Here is a 20,033-nt window from a genome sequence, read left to right as displayed (position 1 = left end):
CTCACAGCTCATTTCTCTTTTTCAGGCCCCAGTGTAATTGATGAACGAGTGTTTGTTGTTGATTTTGCCTGTGCATCACTGCCCATGCAGCATCGCCAAAAATCGTCAGACTATCTCACGTGACAAGCTCATTTCATGCAGCAATAAAACAATCCGACGGCACTTCGAATGTTGGATATACACCATTGTTTATTTGTCACAGACAGATGTACATATGATTCAGTTTCATTTCAGCAATGCCTTTAAATAACATGGCGATTTTAACTGTGCAAATTTGTATTGTCAACATCATTCCATGACTGTCTTACTATATATTTTAAAATAAATGTTTGGTTACCTGGCATGGCCTGTAAATAACAATGAGAGCATGGTGCGATCATTGGTCTGGGTCATTTTCACAGAGCAGGACAAAATGCATTGTAGAGTACGATAAAAACGTGTAATATGTAACGCTGTATATGTCTCGTTTTCATATGTATATTATCGAAAATAGTGGATACATTCCAGTAACATTGAAGAATGTCAAGACAATGTAAGTATTTTCACATTACATTATTAAATTACAGATTTCCACCTTCCCTAGGCACTTTATCGACTACATTTTGGTCACGTCATTTTTTTGGTCAAAAACCGTTATTGTACACGAGTGGATTAATGACCTCTGTGCAATTCATCACCATTTGCATCCAGTGGAATAAAAAAACATGGCCAGTGATGTATGCACACTCCAGAGGGTGTCAACTTGTATTGCGATTAACACAGATAAGCAGCGATTCCACCAATTGTCGCTACTAATTGGCTTGCAAGTAGAAGACCCTGTAATCCAGACTTCTTTCAAGAGGTATTCCAATCAGTGCATTCTACGAAAAGCATTTTCAAAACTTGCACACGATTTTCTCGTGAGTGCATATGTAATACAACGTGCTCTTCAGAGCACTATCATTATATGCAGTGTTAAGTGGTAAACGATCACTGACAATACTCAAATGTACACCGCAAATATTTATATTTTCAATGGCTTTAGGCAGAGTGTTGTTGGTGAGTGGTACGAGTACGTGGCCTGTTTTACATCAGCATCCTCTGTAAAACTATAATATATTGTGGAATTAAAAAAATAAACCATCTAATCCCAGACATTTGCTGCTGTGTTTGATTGCACGCTTTCTGACTAGTTGTAAGACAGTCAGCAAGGCGCCTGGGAATGTAATTTGGAAACTCGAGTTTATAAAGGCAATGTATTCAAACAAGACGAGGATAAAGAATGACCTAACTTTGAGACTAATTTAAACGAGTGTGGGTGCACGTTCAAAGGGTGTAAATCCATTCCATTTGGCAAAAGATGTTGGTTTAAAGCATTTGAGGTATCAATATGTATTAACACTTTAGGCCATGCTGACAACAATGGTTTTAAAATAACTTAACTAATTGCAATCTTATCCGACCAAATACCTGACTCCCAAGATAGGGAAAGTGATTTTTTAAAGAGTTTGTCGAACTTAAATGTAATTTATCGAAAGTTAAATGTTATCTCTTTTCTTATAATTTAGGCAAATAAGGCCTTTTGCCAACCACTGTCTGCTTACACTGTAGTGACACCAACAAATGTATTCTCTGCGTTGCTTGCCTTTAGGTATCTTATTGTTTAAAATATATATACAGGAAAGGGTAAAAAATAGGTTTGTTTAAAGAATACCTCTTGCATCTGTCAGAAAATGAAGTATTTCAGTTGTGTAGCCCAGCACCAAATTGGCCACTTACAATGCGCGTGTGTGTGCGTGTGTCAATCTTAGGTAACTGCCCTTCCACAGACTACGACTGCTCTACAACGCGAGACCCCCGAGCACAGGTCCCCGGTTTGGTTTGTGGCATTTCACAGCGTTCACTTCACATTTTTCATGGCCTCCTCCAGCTCTTTAAACACGAGCGGCTCTTCGATGGTGGAGGTGATCTGGGGGGAAAAAAACAAAGCAGAACACATCCGCAAGCGTCAGTACCGCTCGGGTATTAAGTCATGCACCTAATGAATCACGCTGGCCAATGTATTTTCTTGTACACATTAGCACAGTCATACAATCCATTTTTATGCATGTTCACATTGGATAAGATCACATTTCTTTTAGCTGTGCATTCGTCATCATCGTAAACAGCCATGTTCTATTAGCGAAATTTTGCAAAACAGATGATACGATTATCGCGGGCATTACAGCGCACATTGTATCGTAACATCCCCATATCGCGGCAATTGTGAGCGAGCGCTATCAAGGCGGCGTTGGGAGCGAGGGCCTCACCGTGTAGGGCTTGCGGTTGACCAGCGCGGCGATGGTGGAGCGGGGAACCTTGCCGGAACGCGTGCGCGGTAGCCGCTGCACGAAGATGGCGCGCCGGAAGGCGGCAACGGGGCCAACGCTGTTCCGCACGAGGTCCACGACCTCGCGGAGCAGCTCGTCGTGCTTCTTGGTCACACCTGCTCGCGCGCAGACACAGACCCACACCCCGCGTCGTCTTTAGCCGACTGCCGGTCACTGGTTTATGGACGGAGCGGTACGTGAGGGGGTGAATCGTCACACTCCGACCAGTTGTCCCCTTTTCAACCCGTTTAGCGTCGGCGCTTGGGAAATCCCTCGCCATGCACGCTTGGACTTTGCGCAGCTGCTCGGCAGACATCTCGCCATCTTAACGAGAAACGAAGTGACACTCTTGTGCCAAATAGCGCCGCAAAACCTTTCGCATTAACCTAATGCAAGCGAGCGTGCAAATGACAAACGTGCGAGCCCGTGCATTCATCATGGGTGTTCTCCGCTCACAAAGCAGAAGGCAATAAATAGATGGCGTGTGTTTTTAAATTGTAAATGATTTAATCCACCACGGGTGGTTAACTGCTACACTCGTCGCATATTACACGCTGTTTATTACACAGGGCTGTACTTAATTATCGCCATATTTCTTTTACGAGAGTGCTGATATGTGGATAGGGAGCGGGGAAGAGAAACCGCAACGTGCGTTCTCGCTTGAGCCTGCAAAAGTGGCGGTGACTGCAGATGGAAACAAATATCCGCGACTGGCATCTTGATTAAGGGAGTAGGGGAGGAGTGGAGAGATGCTTAGCCGACGTTACATAGCGCAACTTTCCCCGCCGCAGTGTTATTGATAACATTGCAATTGAAAGTTGCACCGCTCAACGCCAGCGAGTGTGCCGTGCCGTGCCGCGCGTGTGGCTTTACCGCTCTTGAGGACACACAGCGCGAAGGGCACCAGCCCCTTGACGGAGTCCTCCAGCCCCACCACGGCGCAGTCCACCACCGCCGAGTGTTGCAGGATGGCCTGGAGGGGTCAAGCGAGCGTGGGTGAGCCACACGTGGCAGTGACGATCAAGAGACGATCAAATTTAAACTTTTTTTTTCCCACCAGGTAAGGCCCACTGAGCTATGTAGCTCTTCATCAGAAGCGACCTGGTCACAAATGATAGCTCGAAGAAGTGGCTTATCAGGTGGAAATTATAGCAGCCAAAAGCTGTAAATGCATGCTGTTGCTAAATTTTGCAGAGAAACATCCACGCGACCACAGGCAGCACATGCAAACTCCAAATAAACAGGCGTCAGTGTTGGGATAGAACCCACGACATCCTTCTGTACCAAGCGAGGCCGTTAACATCTCGCCACCGCGGCAAGGGACGCAGGCTAGACAGATGTAGGCAGTGAAAGGCAAGGCCAATGCAACGTGAGAGCAACCAATGACAGGCAGAGCACGACAAGGGCAGACGAGGCAAAGCAAGGTCAAGTAAGGCCAGATGAGGTGCAGGTACACAATGGCTGGTCAGGGTATGCAACGAGTGCAGGTGAAGACCGGTAACGCGAAGAGAGGACAAGCAACTAGAGGCAAGGTGAGGCAAACGACAAGCACGGACCGCTATGGACAGGAAAACAAAGCCAAGAGAGACAATTGTACCGCAGGCACAGACCAGGAGAGCTGGACAGGACATTGTAATCAAGATACACGAAGGGAAAATCAGAATATGTAGACACTGGAGGAGGAATCCGATGAGCTATGAAGCTCTTTTCCAAAGATGTCCAGCAGGGACGGGTCAGCAAGTGACAACAACACGCAATACAACACATCGTAGTATAGGCAAGTCATACAAATTAAATTAATAAAGTACATAAGTACAAATTTCACAAGTACATACATTTCTGCCGATGTTTCAATACCAAATTCAAGCTTTAGCAGGGCAGCAAACAACAATAACAGTCCCAGAACACACCAAGAAATCGCACAGTCTCTCAATTAAACTGCACATTAGCATTGAACTATCGATACATGTACACGGATCAAAGTTACAAATCGCGTTGACAAATGTGGTTGTATCCAGCACCAATATTCTGCTTCGCGATATTTCGTGAAGGAAGATTTACGACGTTAAAAGGGAGGAAACAAGGCCAGGGGCGCCGTGGGTCTCCAGAGGCAGCGTTACAGGAGGGGGGTGGGGGGGAAGTAAGAAACAGAAAACGTGGACAGCAGCCACTGAAGATCAACAGCAAGCGGGAGGGTTACACGAGGACAGAAATTAAAAGTCGCAGAGGTTTTTGCAACAACAACAACGACGACGACTAAACAAGCCAATGAGTGGCAAGCTGGCAGGCACAATCAGGGCCAGTGCGGTTTGGATAAAAGCGGATGAATGTGAGTAGGCGGAAGAGCCGAAGAAAGAGAAGACCGGTAGAGCAGGGAGAGGTGAGAGACGGAGGAGGGGAGGTCGTACGAGTGCGGCCTTCAATAGGCACGGGGAAACCAGGAGGGTCACGGAGAGATCAGAGAGGAACCGGTGAGGGTGGACCTGGTCGGACGGAACTCGCGTCGAAGGAACCAGATGAGTTCTTACGAGGCAGCAGTTGTGACAAAATAAGGAAGGGAAATTCGACCTTAACTTCAAAGAAAACGTGGCCACGTGCCTGGGACTGATGAAAGAGACAGATTTAGAGACCTGCTCCAGCCACCCTTTGTCTGCATGGATTTGATGTTTGTGAACAAGCTGTTACCCATGAGGTCAGGCACGTGAATGCTATTTGAAGAAAATGCGAGCGCTGCGATGTAATCCTCGGCGTGACAGCACCGCTGTACACGTGCTGTTATTGCCACATGCTGGTACGTTTGTCGATTGCTAAATTATTTCACAAAGGTTGTGTCACCGAGCCGTAAGATAATAATCAGTACTTTTCTGTTGTGGTGCTATACAAAAATAGGCGGGCATGAATAATGATAGAAAATATAATACAAAGCACACTCAAAATAGGACGCACATATGCAATATTCATTACAAGACTCCTTTGACATGGATGAAACGCAGGGCACACAAAATCAGTTGGCAGATTCTTGACAATGGCGAGGAAGTCAATGGCCATGTAAATTAAGTTATGCGACAACCAAGCCGGATGTTGAGAACCTGAAAGTTGTTTTTGAAGTTATTTATTTACCTTCATTGGACTTAATTCCAAAGTGCATTCAACATCCGTGCACGTTTTAGGCACCGCACACAATCAAATACATCTTAGCTTCAGTAAAAAAAAGAAAATGGATATTACTGAGCCGGGTCATTGAGTTTGCAGGTGCTCACAGGGTGATTGATTTATAGAAGTCCTACTGATTTATCATGACCCTCTTACTTTAATCTCGACAGGCAATGAAATATTGTGAAAGCAATGGTGCCATCATTTACAGAGAAGAGTGTTCACAGATTCAATAAGTGTATTGTAATTGGTGGTGGCTTGCTGCCGCTGTGTCACGGTTAGCACACTCGTGATGATTCGCTTCCAAATCAGAGCTCGCTTGTTCGATCTCCCAGCATGGCAAGTGAAATGAAAGGCAAGATTAAATAATCCCGCACCCCCCCACCCCCCCACATGGCCTCTGTCCACCCAGCTGTATAAATGGGTTCACCACAGTTAGTCAATCGGCAGGTCGCACGCGGTGGGGATAAAGTGTGGGTATCATCTTCTTGGTTCTTTCGGTAAAGTCACGTAGAAGGGAAATAATAAAACAATAAAAATAAAACATAATAAAATAATTCTCACGACGTTTCGGCCACAACGCAAGCAGCCGTCTTCAGGTGAAGAATAGGTCTGTGTTTCATTTTTATTATTTTATTATTTCCCTTCTACGTGACTTTACCGAAAGAACCAAGAAGATGAATCCCTGCAGTCACGAAAGCTTTAAATCGAAATTTAAAGTGTGGGTCCTTCCACCTCTTCCACAGTGCCTGGTTAGCTGAAAAAACCCTCAGTAGTGGATTGTGCCAGCGATGCACCTTTACCACGTATTGAGGATGGTGGGATAAAATGCTGTTTTCTCAAAAACATGTCCCCATAACGGCTTAGTGGGCTGTCTATAAATGGATCGCCCTGCAATGTGCTTTTTTCGCACCATTAGTAGCCAACCGTGCGCTAATCGGCTGCACACAACACACCGGCCGCGTTTACTTCCACAGCGCCGCGTCACGCGGAGCGCCTCCTCGCCGTGCGACGGCGCGTCAGGGCATCGTTTCGGGTTGGGGCGCCGCACGGCGCCGTTGCCGCGTACCTCCTCGATGGCGCCCGACGACAGCCTGTGACCAGCCACGTTGATGACATCGTCGACACGCGCCATCACGTACACGTAGCCATCCTCGTCCATCTTGCCGGCGTCCATCGTGTCATAGTATCCCTGCGGTGCGTGCGTGCAGGGAAAGACAGCAGGAACAAAAAGCATTGTTGCGGGATTCAACGCACGTATAATGAGCGTACGAATCAATGTTTATCAATGTCTCATTGCGCTCGTACCAGATTGCATAACCACGCGATGCAAGACCGTGCGTTCTCTGACTATGCAGCACTAAGGCAGGGAAATCTGCCCAGGTCGCCGTGTGTACGTACGGGGAATGACTTGAAGTACGTGTCTTCATACTTCTGGTTGTTTTCCCAAAGCGTGGCCATGCAACCAGGCGCCAGGGGCAACCTAAACCGTAGCACGTAGGACATTAATCACCACCATCACCACCACGACTGTCATCACTATTATCATCTCGTAATTACTATGCAAATAGGGTTGTGCAAGACATGACCTAATTCTCAACACGGTGATATCCTCGCCAGTAATAATAAAGTCGTGACTGTTTTTTTTTCTATTTTCGAATTAACTTGGTAATCAACTTTGGGGCCAGGTGATGGGCAGTAAATGTCAGTGCAGGGAAATTAATTGTTGTACTGTGCTTCTATCAGAGGTCGCAATCGGGTACCCGATACCCGTACCCTACCCGATACCCGGCTATCCGTACCCGGCCGGGTACGGGTACCCGTTTGCGACCCTGGTGCGGCCGGGTACGGGTATGGGTAAGCCGTGAGTCACTGGTGAGTAACCGTTTATCACTCATTTCCCAACGTCTTGTCTCACAATTCAAGTTCCTAGAATCAACCCACCCGCGCCTGCAACATGGCTTCATCCCAGAGGTCGCAATCGGGTACCTGTCCCCGTACCCTACACGATACCCGGCCGGGTACGGGTACGGAATCAAAACCCGTTTGCGACCTCTGGCTTCTATGCTTCCGAGTCTGTGCTCCCTTCCTTCGCCACCCTGCACTGACCAACGTGATGGACTATGGTCAAATATTACTCACAAATAATTCACAAGGCATGGGCAGGGCCCTCATTCAGCAGGAGATTGACACATGGACTATACGTGAGGAATGCTAAACACCATCAATACCAACACAGCACCCATTACTGCCACCTCATTTATCCCCATCAACGACAGTGAGTGATTAGTTATATTATAATGATCGAGTCTGTTGTAATTATCCTCATGTTTAGCATAATAATAATTGTATCATGGCATTGTGGTCAATTGGGAACAGTGATTTGTGGATTCCTTGTATTGAAGAATTTACATTTATATATGTGAGAAATAACTAAAATAGGGCAACTAGAATGCAAAACACCAACAATGAATGGTCATATCTTGTGAATAACATTTTTTTTTATTTGTTGTAACTTCATTTCAAATAGAAAACATCTGCGGAAGGAGGAGCAACCTGGGACACTAGCCACTTGCAGCAGAGCCAGTCTACAGTACTCCCGGCATGCTCCCGCAGATTTCTAAATTCAAACTCCACATGCAACCAGCGCTGCGTGACCACCGTGTGTATCCTGTCTCTACTCTTCGGTTCTTTCGGTAAAGTCACGTATAAAGATAAAATAATCAATTAAATACTAGCATACGACGTTTCGATTGCAACACAAGCAATCATCATCAGGTATAAATGAAATAGAAACACAAATCTAGTATATTTCGATTTAAAGCTTTCGTGACTGCAGGGATTCATGACTGCATTTCCCATAAATATGCTAAATTCCTCTTGATATGCACACTCTTTTGTCGAAGCGCCCTTTCTCCCCCTTCCAACCCAGCTTATATACATGCTCCAAGCTCGTGTGCTGTTTCATTCAGACGCTGTCTCCCCGACAGACCTGGTTTTCACCTGAGGACGGCTGCTTGCGTTGTGGCCGAAACGTCGTGAGAATTATTTTATTATGTTTTATTTTTATTATTTTATTACTTCCCTTCTACGTGACTTTACCGAAAGAACCAAGAAGAAGAGAAATCTAGTATACTTAGAAATGTAATGTAATACAACGGAGAGTCGGATAACATAACATCCTGTCTCTCTCGGTCATATGTAGATGTTTGTATCTGGCTCTTAGCAGTGCCGATGGGGAGTAATCGCCCAGCTCCAACTGCCAAGCATCGAGTGGACTATAAGATCCTGCTGCTGGCCTTCGTGTTAGCCCCACAACATTCACAGGAACTTATCTATTTTCAAACTCGAACGATGTCCCAGAGAGATCTAGATTTGAGGTTTTCGTGATTGCAGGGATCCGTACTCGTTGGTTCCTTCTAAGTAGTCCAAGGTTCTGTTCCTGGGGTGATCGGGGAGTTACCAGTGCAGTTCCCAGACTATTTAACGCGTTGTCTTTGGCCATAAAGCAATCAGAGTCGTTCGAACTATTTAAGTCTTGAAAACTCAACCTCTTTAAATTGGCATTCATCCGCTAGTTCTGACCATTTACACTGGTTCTGTTGATTTCCTGCTTTCCATACATGCCGCATCGGGATCTACGGATGGAACGCGCCTTACAAATTATTATAATTATAAAAAGAATTGGTATTTTATTTATATATATCAGAGGAAAAAAAGACATGCACTTATATGTTTAAAATGCCACGTTTCTGTAAACACTTCTGGGGTGTAAGGTCAGCACGGGCAGTCCCCGACTTATGAGTGGGTACCGTTCCCGAGACCCGCTCGTAAGTCCAACGTTTTACAAGTCGGAACACAATAATGTGCTGTATTTAAATGCACACGCGGTCAGTGTTATGAAACATGTTACGGTTCAATTTCGATTTAAAGCTTTCGTGACTGCAGGGATTCATCTTCTTGGTTCTTTCGGTAAAGTCACGTAGAATGGAAATAATAAAATAATAAAAATAAAACGTAAAAAACGTCGTGAGAATTATTTTATTATGTTTATTTTTATTATTTCCATTCTACGTGACTTTACCGAAAGAACCAATAAGATGTTAAGGTTCAACAAAAAAAGGGGAACCATTGTTAAACTCATAAATAAGAGGTAATATTGTAGATTTGCACGTGACACTGCAAAATAGTTCCGCGGTTCGGTTCACAAAGTGCGAGTTCGCGTTCGCAAGTCGGATGGTTAAAAAACAATCTTACGGAAGCTCGTTCGTAAGTACGGCTGTTCGTAAGTCGGGTGTTCGTAAGTCGGGGACCGCCTGTAATGTTGCCGCCGCGTGTGATGATGGCAGCCGGCAGGGGGCAGGACACCCAACGCCCACCTCGTCCCGATCGTTTGCGCAGCACCATCATCATAAGCTTCCAAGATTTATTTTTAATCAGCAGTTAATCAACGTTCCGATGCATTGCTACCACAGATTTCAGTGAAGGTACCGAATGGTGCTTTGATACAAATTCAATATGTCAATGAATTCGTGGCTCAATGGAGATTGTATATATGTGTGTAAGCACAGGCTTATGCGGAGAATATATAACAGATCAGCGCCTTGCGGGCATAAATATTCTATTGAGGCACTGGGCTGTAATGCTTGATACAAGTTTATGCAGCAGGAATATAATAAATCCAGAAGCTGATTAAATTGGCGGTTGTACGAAAGGACAGTGCATTAATGAGCTCTTATTAAATATCAATGAAAGGAGGCACATGCATTGAACTGTTGACCGCATTTATTTTAACAGTAAAGGAATTATTTTTACTGTTATTTGCAAGCATCGTGTAAAACAGATGCATGCCAGATAAAAATGCACGAACAAATATTGTTGTTCATTGGTATGTATGGCGCGTTGGAGAGAGAAGCAACTGATTTCTAGAACAGCAACAGAAGTTATACACTGATGTCTCGATTCATTAGCTATTCCAGGGCGCAGGTTGTCAGCGAATGCATTGCATAAGATACACGTGGTATTCCACGCTAGGTACAACATCATAACTGATACCATTGCCATGGCAGAGCAGATGCGGGTAGACAGCCTCTTTCGTCTGAACGTCGGTCAAAGAAGCAGCCAAAGACAATGATTGTTCATAACCTCGATTCTAGATTTGAAGTTTTCGTGACTGCAAGGGTCCATACGCTTTGGTTATTTCGGTAAAGTCACGTAGGTAAAAATAAAATTAAAATAAATTAAATCACGACGTTTCGGAGGCAACACAAGCTTCCGTCTTCAGGTGGCACCGTCACAGCAAAATTGCTGTGATACAGCAATTTTTTTCTTTTTACCTACGTGACTTTACCGAACAAACCTAAGAGTATGAACCTCGTGTTCGTTCAGTGCTAGGGATTCTCTGGAATCCGTGTGGACTTACTTGACGACAATGTTTCCCAGGTTGCCTCTCTTTGACTCCTGGTTATTGCTGTCCACCACTTTCACTGTGGAGATGACCGCACATCAAGGCACCATACTTAAACCTCCATGCAGTGGACGCTTACTGCAATGCGGTATTTAACGTAACATAAGCATGCAATTGTCTCTGACTTTTTTCATGAGTGATAATACCAACTCTTTTGACAATTCACTGAAAGTACAGACAGTCCAACATTTATTACCGTACTTTTAAACATCTATACTGTAGTAGTGTCTATAATCACTGGCGGAGCCAGTGGGGGGGGGGGTGGCACGTGCCCCCCCAATGATCCGATCGAAATCCCTAATTTCGATCGGATCATTGGGGTTTATTAGTAATAAATCGGCATTTTGCGACCCCCACTGCCACTGTGTAGCAGATTATTATGTGCCAGGGACTCTATGAGATGATAGGACAATAGTCTGAGTCCATAATTGGCAATAAGTAACGGCAAAGCAGTTAAAGTGACTCAGAATTGTGCACAGTCGCGTACACAGTACACGACTTCCCTGAAGGCATTCACCTTTTCACCTTCAGCGAGCGCGATGCCGATCACACACAGTTCGAATTCGACTCTCGATTGTCGAATAAAAAGCAAGGGACAAGTCCTTACTCACTAACAACTCCTTACTCACTAACAACTCCTTACTCACTAACAACTCCTTACTCACTAACAACTCCTTACTCACTAACAACTCCTTATTCACTAACAACTCCTTACTCACTAACAACTCCTTACTCACTAACAACTCCTTACTCACTAACAACTCCTTACTCACTAACAACTCCTTACTCACTAACAACTCCTATCATTTTTCATTGCTGGAGGGGTTGCCCCCCTTCCTGAAAATCCTGGCCTCGCCATTGTCTATAATCACATTCAACATTATTTATTGCACTTAATGCATTGTGATAATGACCATAATTATGATAAATAGTTAAACACACAATGCTCTGTTTCAGTATCAAAACTTTGAATAACAATTTGGGCCATAAGCCATAACATCTTTAGGACCCATGTTGTCCAGCATGAATGTGGACATAAAACGCTGACAACTCCACAACTTCAGGGGCCATGTAGTGAAGATGCCAATGCTGATTAATAGTCGATGAACTCAATGAAAAACAGAAGTAAACACGTGACCAAAAGAAACGTTTTGAATATCCATCTGTACAAGCCAGGCATACTGGTATCTAATATTCGTTTACTTTTATCTATAGGATATGATTCATGGTAATTATGTGGTCAATACAAAACAAAACTTTCCACATCCACGTTGCTCAGGTGGTCGGTAGGCCTCTGTGAAGTCCATTATGTTCATGAATGTTGTTGTGTTCAGGTGCTAGGAGGCTAAAGTTCCTGATTTCTTTAAGTCAGTGTTGTCTGCATTTTTGAATGGAAAACTAACTCGGGTACCATTCCTCAATTGAGGCATTTTATTTAAACGTAAACTGTTACCAGCACGTCATTTTGTAAACTAGCTTCATCAGAGCTCAAATTTGGCATTCCCAAGAGTTGAGTTAAGTAAAGGATGACCATTGTTACGCAATTGGCAATTAGCTTGGTAATAATTCCCCCCTACTGGCAGGCTACAGTCCAACTTCAGGCCAGGCGCTGAGTCACCATGTTACCACAGACAGGTGCCACTCGTGGGATGCCCTTTAAACAAAAAAAGTCATGAATGAGATGCGATGCAAGTCGCTTATCTTGAAAAAAGCACTCCGTGACGTTCCAGCGTAAAAAACCGTCACGTAAAAAAACAAATCTTTATCGTAACCCTACGGAAAAATCAACATGGTTGTGTTATCATGGCTCGCTGTCACGTGATCTGGGGCCGGGCACCTCAATGTCACATCTGACGGTGGGGAGTCCGGGTTCACTTACCGTCGTATCCCGGCACGGACTTTCCACACTGCCCTGCTGGCGGGTACAGAGATCCGCCGAGTCCTATGCAGGTGGCCGTTATGGCCGAGCCCGTCTCTGCAAGCATCCAGTAAGGGCAGGACGACACAAGCGATCGTTAGTCGCCGGCCGAGCGCTTGGAAGGGCAGGCGACAGCGCTGCCCGCGGTGTAGGCTGTCGTCGGTGTAGGCTGTCGTCGGTGTAGGCTGTCGTCGGTGTAGGCTGTCGTCGGTGTAGGCTGTCGTCGATGATTTGCGTCTGGCCTCACCTGTCTGCCACCAGTGGTCTAGCAAGGGGACGTTGAAGGTCGCCTTTCCCCAGTTGAGAGTCTCCTTGTCACAGATCTCACCGGCAACAAACATCGAGCGGAACCTGGGACCGCAAGGAGTTTTCATATACAGATGGTTAAATATACAGGTACAAGATTATTTGTTGAGCCGGAAGTATGGTACAGCTTTATCCATACGCCATGACGTCATACACTGAATAGTGCCTTGCAATCATCATTGTCATCATAATCATAAGTAATCGATTTATTTACCCAGAAACGCGTCATCTAAGCTCAAGGCGTCTTTCATGATTGCCCTTGATATATTTGGTACATTTCTGCAGGAAGTGTGCTGCGCTGGATTAGAGATGAGAGTTGCCAGAATTGGTGCCTGCAGGCTTTCCACAAACATTGCATGAAGAGTACTCATTATGCAGTGGCATATTATGCATTTGAGGATGATGATGATGATAATCTTGGGGGCAGTGGCAAAACCCGGACTGAAAATGCCAAGTGACGATGCTGATGATGGGCACATGGCTGAGCTGGAGAGGCGGTAGGGGGGTGAGCCTCACCGGCTTATGTCGTACTGGCGGCCGAGCGAAGCTGTCGGGTCGTGCTGGTTGATGACGCGCAGCGCTGTGGGCGACGTGAACATGGAGACGACTTTGTGCTGCGAGATCACGCGGAAGAAGGCTCCGCTGTCCGGCGTGCCCACGGGCTTGCCCTGCCCAAGCACACAAAGACAAAGATCCCCCGGATAGCCTTAACAGATTGTTGGGGAAAGTGCTGTTAGCGAGCAACTAGAAAGAGCGCAACGGCACACGAGGGGGTGGGTGGCCAGCACCACGGCTGACCGCCTTTGTCTCCCCAGTGGCGATGTTTACACACTGCACCAGGTACTAATTTGAGGCTGAGTCGACCTAGGGGAGGCGGCCCAGGACCAGTTCAGATAATTGTCACGGTGTTAGCCATGAGCGGGAATTGAACCCACTGCACTACCGCTCTCATACAAAGACAAAGATCCCCCATATAGCCTTTAACAGACTGTTGGGGCAATTGCTGTTAGCGAGCATATACACATATACACACGTGTAATCAACTATATCCCCAACTATAACTCTAGCCCTAACCCCAGCCTTAATTCTACCCTTAGGTCTAACCTTAATTCTAACCCTAACCCTAACCCCAAACCTTACTCAAACCCTAACCCCAACCCTATGTGAAGTTCATAGCGCAAGACTGCCACAGTATAGAAATGTAAAATATAAATTCTAATTCCACACCTGTCTACCCGTTATCAGTGCCTATCTTATTACAGACCAATTCAGACATTATTGGTCACCCTGTGCCCTTACAAATCTCAACGTTCATCCTACAAAATTCCATCGCAAGGGAGAAACACAAACAAATTGACCATTTGAAACGGCTTCATGTCGTATGGACCTGAAAACTCAATATCCCTATACAAGAATACGGGTAAACCGTTTGGGTTGACAGGTATGTAATTCACACAACCTCTATACATGGGTGGAACAAGTGTCATTCGTAAACACCTATTAGGGGCAGCATGGCACGAATGTGGGGCTGGGATATTTGCACAGGGTTGGTGTACCGTGATTTTTCTGCAATATTTTGCTGTCTTTTCTTGGATTTTCTGTTTGCACATAGTCACTTTAAGATGTTTTCTTGTTCATGTTTTTGTTTTTTGATTGTTGCGGTTGCACCCGATTCAAGAGCCGAATGGCTCACAGGGCTACACCAAATACATGAAACTTTGATGTGGTCACCGCTGCACCTGTTCCCCAGCTCACCTCGTACAGAACGGTGGTGTTCCCGTGCAGCAGTGGACCGTAGCAGATGTACGAGTGTCCCACCACCCAGCCCAGGTCAGAGGCAGCCCACCACACCTGCAGGCCCGAGCACGCACGCCCAACTCCACACTCAATTCATCACAACATTGGCTAAATACACCGTGCTATCAACTCACCGTTTGCAAACACTTCACGGTGACTTTCGGAGAGCAAAACCACAGAGTGGCTACATTTACAGGTATTTTAATTGGGTCAAGGATTCGATTTTTGTACTACACATAATCGAGCTTGTTCCTTTAGAAAATGGATGTTTACCAATACAATCACCCCCCCCCTACATATCAAACATCATTAAATGCACTGAGCTAATGAACGAAACGTAGATTTTTAATGAGGTGAGAAAACGTTTCTTAAATTTGCAAGCCAGAAACATAGATTGTCTCGTCTTGTGACATTATTAAAATAAAAATACCATTGTGCTGCATTTATTAATCTGAAGTCTACAACTTTTAAAACCCCAATTTATGTAGATGTATGTCTTCGGAGACTATTTGTTTTCAATTCTTTTTCTCTCTGAACTTTCATATACTTACGACTGAGGACTTCAGGAGACATAAAGAATGCAGCAAAGTATATTTAACTAAATAATTGTACAACGCTTTGATGAATTCCTCTTCCAAACAGGGTTTGATATGTGAGAGTATCACTTGAGTTGGGATTTATAATTAAATTGTTAAATTACATAACGTATGCCCTACATAACCTCGCCCTTTAATGAGAAAAATATGAACGAGTAACTTTAGAAACATTTCACTGATCAATGTTAATAGTGCAACATTCAGACCATTATTTTTTCCTGAGCGTTTCAGCAAAAATAACTTTTTGGTAGAATAATAATCTTATAATTCCATCGCTTACAACCGTGTATGTCAGAAGAACAAAACTGAAAATATATATTAACATTTCATGAATTTTATATTTTCTAAAACTTACTATGCCTCTTGACTTAAGGCTTTCGTATTACTGCAGGAATTCATACTCTTTGGGTCTTTCAGTAAAGTCACGTAGATAGAAAAATAATAAAATAATAAAAAATCACGACGTCTTCACCTGAAGACGATTTTAATATTCCTCGTTTAAAAAAATCTGCCATGAGGGGCATGTCAGATTGAATTTTTCCTTAAAATACATTTACTGTGGCTGAATACTATTATACTATTATACTGCCACTATTTAGCAAAAGCTGTTTCAAGGCTCGCTCTCTCTACCCTCATATTTTATGGCACAGTACTGCTATCTTTGTGTTGAACAATGCTGATAGTAGAAACATTCACTTTGATCTCCTGTGAAGAGAGCACTGTTTATTTGTGTTTGAAAAACCACAAGCAATTACCTGCCCTGCAATTGGCATACGTCCTCCTTTAATTGATTTTTTTATACATTGCAGTGCACGATTTATTTTCCACGACTGTTTCGTCCGCGTTGTTGGTTCAGTTTTCCAACAGTTTGTCGGTGCTCCATTTAAATAATCAAACACGCCAATTGTTTGTATCGTATAGTAAAGATTATTCCTATATTTGTTTGCATGAAACGTGGGTTATGAATTGTACGTGCCTGACAAAACAGGCAGTGTCTTTTAAACGGACGTTACAAAAAGACATTAAACTATTGTAAAGTGGGCAAACAAACCACAGCATCGATGTGTGTCTAATTAGGATAGGGATGCCACTGTAGCACCATCACCGATCACGCACGGTGAGCACGTGACATCTCAAAGGTGACAGCAATATGGCTGTAAAACTGGAATGTTGATTTACATTTTCCTCCTCCTCCCCGGCCCCTCAGTGTAAAAACATGAACACTTCCTGCGAATAATTGCTTCAGCATGCGGCTCATAAATAAATAAATAAATAATTGCGCCTTCATAGGTAACAAAAAAATATCACTTGAGTGTTTTGCTCAACTTGCTTATCAGTGCCCTTGTAAAATGCAATAGAATCTTTCTTCTGGACACTCTCATTTATGGGGGTTGGAAATCCTTGTCAGGGTAGGAAGGTCAAAGGGCCAAGGTTTTAAACCGTCACCAATAAAGCTGCCAGCCAGTACAGTACCATGGAATCATGGAAGTAGCCATTCCCTTGCATTAAATGCCGGTGTGAGTATTATTACTACAGTTGAAAGGATCTTCTTGTTGTAACCTCACACTTTGATCGGACAGTGCTGTTGCCTGTAAACTCACTTGTGGTGATGTGGAATTCTTGCATGTAGCCTCAGATGACTGGGCAAAACATAATGCTATACTATTGTTATCACGGCACTCAGGAGGTGAATTTCTTGCCAAAGTGTAATTTGGTCAAATAATGTTACCACTTATATTATACATTTAAGCCTGAAAGTGTGTTGATTGGCAGCAGTCCATAAAATCCAAATACAGTACTGAAATTGGGAAGATGGCTACGCCTCGCTAAAGATACTCAAAATAAGAATGAATTGATCCATGATTTCGATGTTGGAGTAAATGCCAAGTTTGGAAATATGTTTGTGCAGTCAAAATAAAAAAAAAATATTACGTAGTTCAGGTCTGTGTAAACAGGCGCTATACAGATACGCAACGGGTTGCCTTTATAACCTCACCTCGCCAGGCTTTAGGCCATAGATGGACGACATGCTCCAGTTCAACATGACAGCATGGCCTCCAGTAGGCCTCACAACGCCCTGCCATTACCACACACACGAAACAACAATCGTTCCCACACCGCCAGCGCATTTCAGTATCAACCATTGATACTTCGACTTGAAGTCCACGTTATTTTCAGATGTCAAGCAAATGAAATTGCATTTTATATATATGTGTAAAATGTGTGAATGCATGTTACTGTTGATATCGTTGATGATATTTAGGCCATATTAGCACTCACAATTCACTAGTTTAAAATGTTACTTCTGGACAACAAAATAGCTCATAAGATTCCACTGATATAAATAAAGATTCTGAATCTGTGTTTGTGGCTATTAGGAATTGGTCACAGATTTAGGCATGTAATATTGTAAAAAAAAAAGGTTTCTAAGAGCACAAAATCTTCCTACAAACTTAACCGCACCATTATTACGTTGCTAAGATCGAAATCTGAAAACAAAAGTAATATTATTAAGCAATTATTGAATGAGTATATTTAGGTAAGCAATTAACCATATTTTGGCTGTAACATAAAGTGGTCATTTACATGTGTAAAGTCTATTTGTGTGTCCGTTACCACGGCCCACATAATGACATTCATGGCTTCATCACACGTGCTATGTGCGCCCCATGGCAGGCGCCTCATCTGCGGTATGAAGCAGTTGTGTGTTGGAGGCAGCACAGTGTCTGAGGCCAATCCTGATCCACCCATCATTCTTGAATAGCGGGAGGCACCGTCGTGCTCGCACCTTGGGGGCTCCAGTTGTGCCGGACGTGTAGAGGATGTAGAGGGGGTGGTCCGACGAGACGGGCACGCAGTCGTGGGGCTTGGCAGCCGAGACCTCCTCCTGCCAGCACATGTCCCGGCCAGGAACCAGCGTTGCCCGCGCCTGTCACCGCACAGTCAAGGAAGAGCAAATGTCAGGAACATCTTGACAGGCACAATAATCGTTTTTGCCTTTTTTTGACATTTCCAAAACGTCACGAAGATTTTTTGCTTGCTGTATTTTATTGCAAGCGTGCTTCGCTGGTGGTTAGCAGCATGGCATAGTAATGCGGTGCAACACGGTACGGGGGTGGTACAGAATGTTGTTGCCAGACGTGGCGTGGTGTTCGGGAGGGCTTGAAGCATGGGAATGAGCTGCTCGTCCAATGTTCCTGCTCAACAGTATGAAACGGCAAGCAGCTGCTGTGCGGAGTGGCATGGTGTGGCCAGGAGGGCACGTGTTCATGATACCATGCCAGGCCGGCTGTAGACAAGGACTTTTTCAGGCTTGTGCGTGGCGATGTCGAGCGCTGCCTCCAGGAGCGGCTTGTATGCAACCTGACGGCCTGGTTCAATCCCAAACGAAGCACTCAGCACCATCTTGGGCTGTAGACAAAAGACAAAGATTCCCCATGTAGCCATACCAAGCTTTTGGGGCAAGTTCTGTTAGCGAGCACCTATGAAGGCTGGCACGACACACAAGGGGGTGGGTGGATAGCACCACACCCGCTGCCTTTGTCTCCCTCGTGGCGATGTTTACCACACACCGAACCAGGTACTCATTTGAGGCTGAGTCGACCTAGGAGAGGCTCAGGACCGGTTCAGATCATTGTCACTGGTGTTGGCTGTGAGAGGGAATCGAACTTGGTTTGCCAGGTTCGTAGTTCGGCATTCTAACCACTGTGCCACTACTCTACAAACACAGCCACACTAAACAATGGGTTAAACAATGGGTTAAACAATGGGTTAAACAATGGGTTAAACAATGGATGCCTGGAATGCTACACCAGAGGCTTCATATTGAAAGATAATGACTATACTGCAATCCTAAAAGTACAATGTTAAGGGATATCATGCTGATGTAATCCTAAACTATTGATTTAATTTGTATTGATTTAATGTTAAAGGCTCGAATGTGCAAAACTACAGCCTTAATGTCGGAGTAAGTGATGCTAATCTGTAATCTGAATGTTAAATGCTGAAATACAATACTAAAGGCACAATGCTGCAAAGTGCCAAAGATTTATGGAAAAAAATATAAAACCAGAAATACATCCATCATCCTTAATCTTGCAAGGTACAATGAAAGACATCAATGGAGACACAATAACCAACATATTGAGTACTGAAGTGGATATATATAATGAGTGGCAATCAGACAGGGAAATCGATATTTGTGGAAAAAAGTGGATTACTTGACCTTGAATATTTACAATTACACTATATGGTTACTATTTAATGTGGGAATTGCAAATCTCCAGTAAATGAGACATATTCAGATAGTTATTAATAAGTAGGTCATATCTATCGTAAGCCTATTCATCCCATCATCATTTGTGGCTGGTAAAATGTATATCACTTTGTGGGAGGTCAGAGGTGGTGAAGCTATTGAGAGAATGAGCCTGGGACCAGGCAAATAAGAT

General features: G+C 44.2%; 1 protein-coding gene across 1 annotated transcript in view; it reads right to left on the bottom strand.

The window, feature by feature from the left end:
* Window positions 1–305: 305 nt before the first annotated feature.
* The window catches only part of ACSS3 (acyl-CoA synthetase short chain family member 3), a 31,457-nt gene continuing 11,729 nt past the window's right edge, over window positions 306–20,033 (bottom strand). Inside the window, exons 4-16 of the mRNA XM_078858786.1 lie at window positions 18,862–18,996; window positions 18,374–18,514; window positions 17,582–17,662; window positions 14,948–15,043; window positions 13,709–13,860; window positions 13,134–13,237; window positions 12,848–12,943; window positions 10,924–10,987; window positions 6,903–6,984; window positions 6,571–6,693; window positions 3,222–3,321; window positions 2,289–2,464; window positions 306–1,948 (exon numbers count right to left, since the gene is read on the bottom strand). Of these exons, the coding sequence (XP_078714912.1) occupies window positions 1,880–1,948; window positions 2,289–2,464; window positions 3,222–3,321; window positions 6,571–6,693; window positions 6,903–6,984; window positions 10,924–10,987; window positions 12,848–12,943; window positions 13,134–13,237; window positions 13,709–13,860; window positions 14,948–15,043; window positions 17,582–17,662; window positions 18,374–18,514; window positions 18,862–18,996 (1,419 nt within the window). The 3' untranslated portion in view covers window positions 306–1,879. The remainder of the gene's footprint in view (window positions 1,949–2,288; window positions 2,465–3,221; window positions 3,322–6,570; window positions 6,694–6,902; window positions 6,985–10,923; window positions 10,988–12,847; window positions 12,944–13,133; window positions 13,238–13,708; window positions 13,861–14,947; window positions 15,044–17,581; window positions 17,663–18,373; window positions 18,515–18,861; window positions 18,997–20,033) is intronic.

Source organism: Lampetra fluviatilis, chromosome 8, assembly GCF_964198595.1.
Source record: "Lampetra fluviatilis chromosome 8, kcLamFluv1.1, whole genome shotgun sequence".
Taxonomy (NCBI): domain Eukaryota; kingdom Metazoa; phylum Chordata; class Hyperoartia; order Petromyzontiformes; family Petromyzontidae; genus Lampetra; species Lampetra fluviatilis.
The sequence above is the reverse complement of the archived record's forward strand: the minus strand, read 5'-3'. Positions and strand labels throughout refer to the sequence as shown.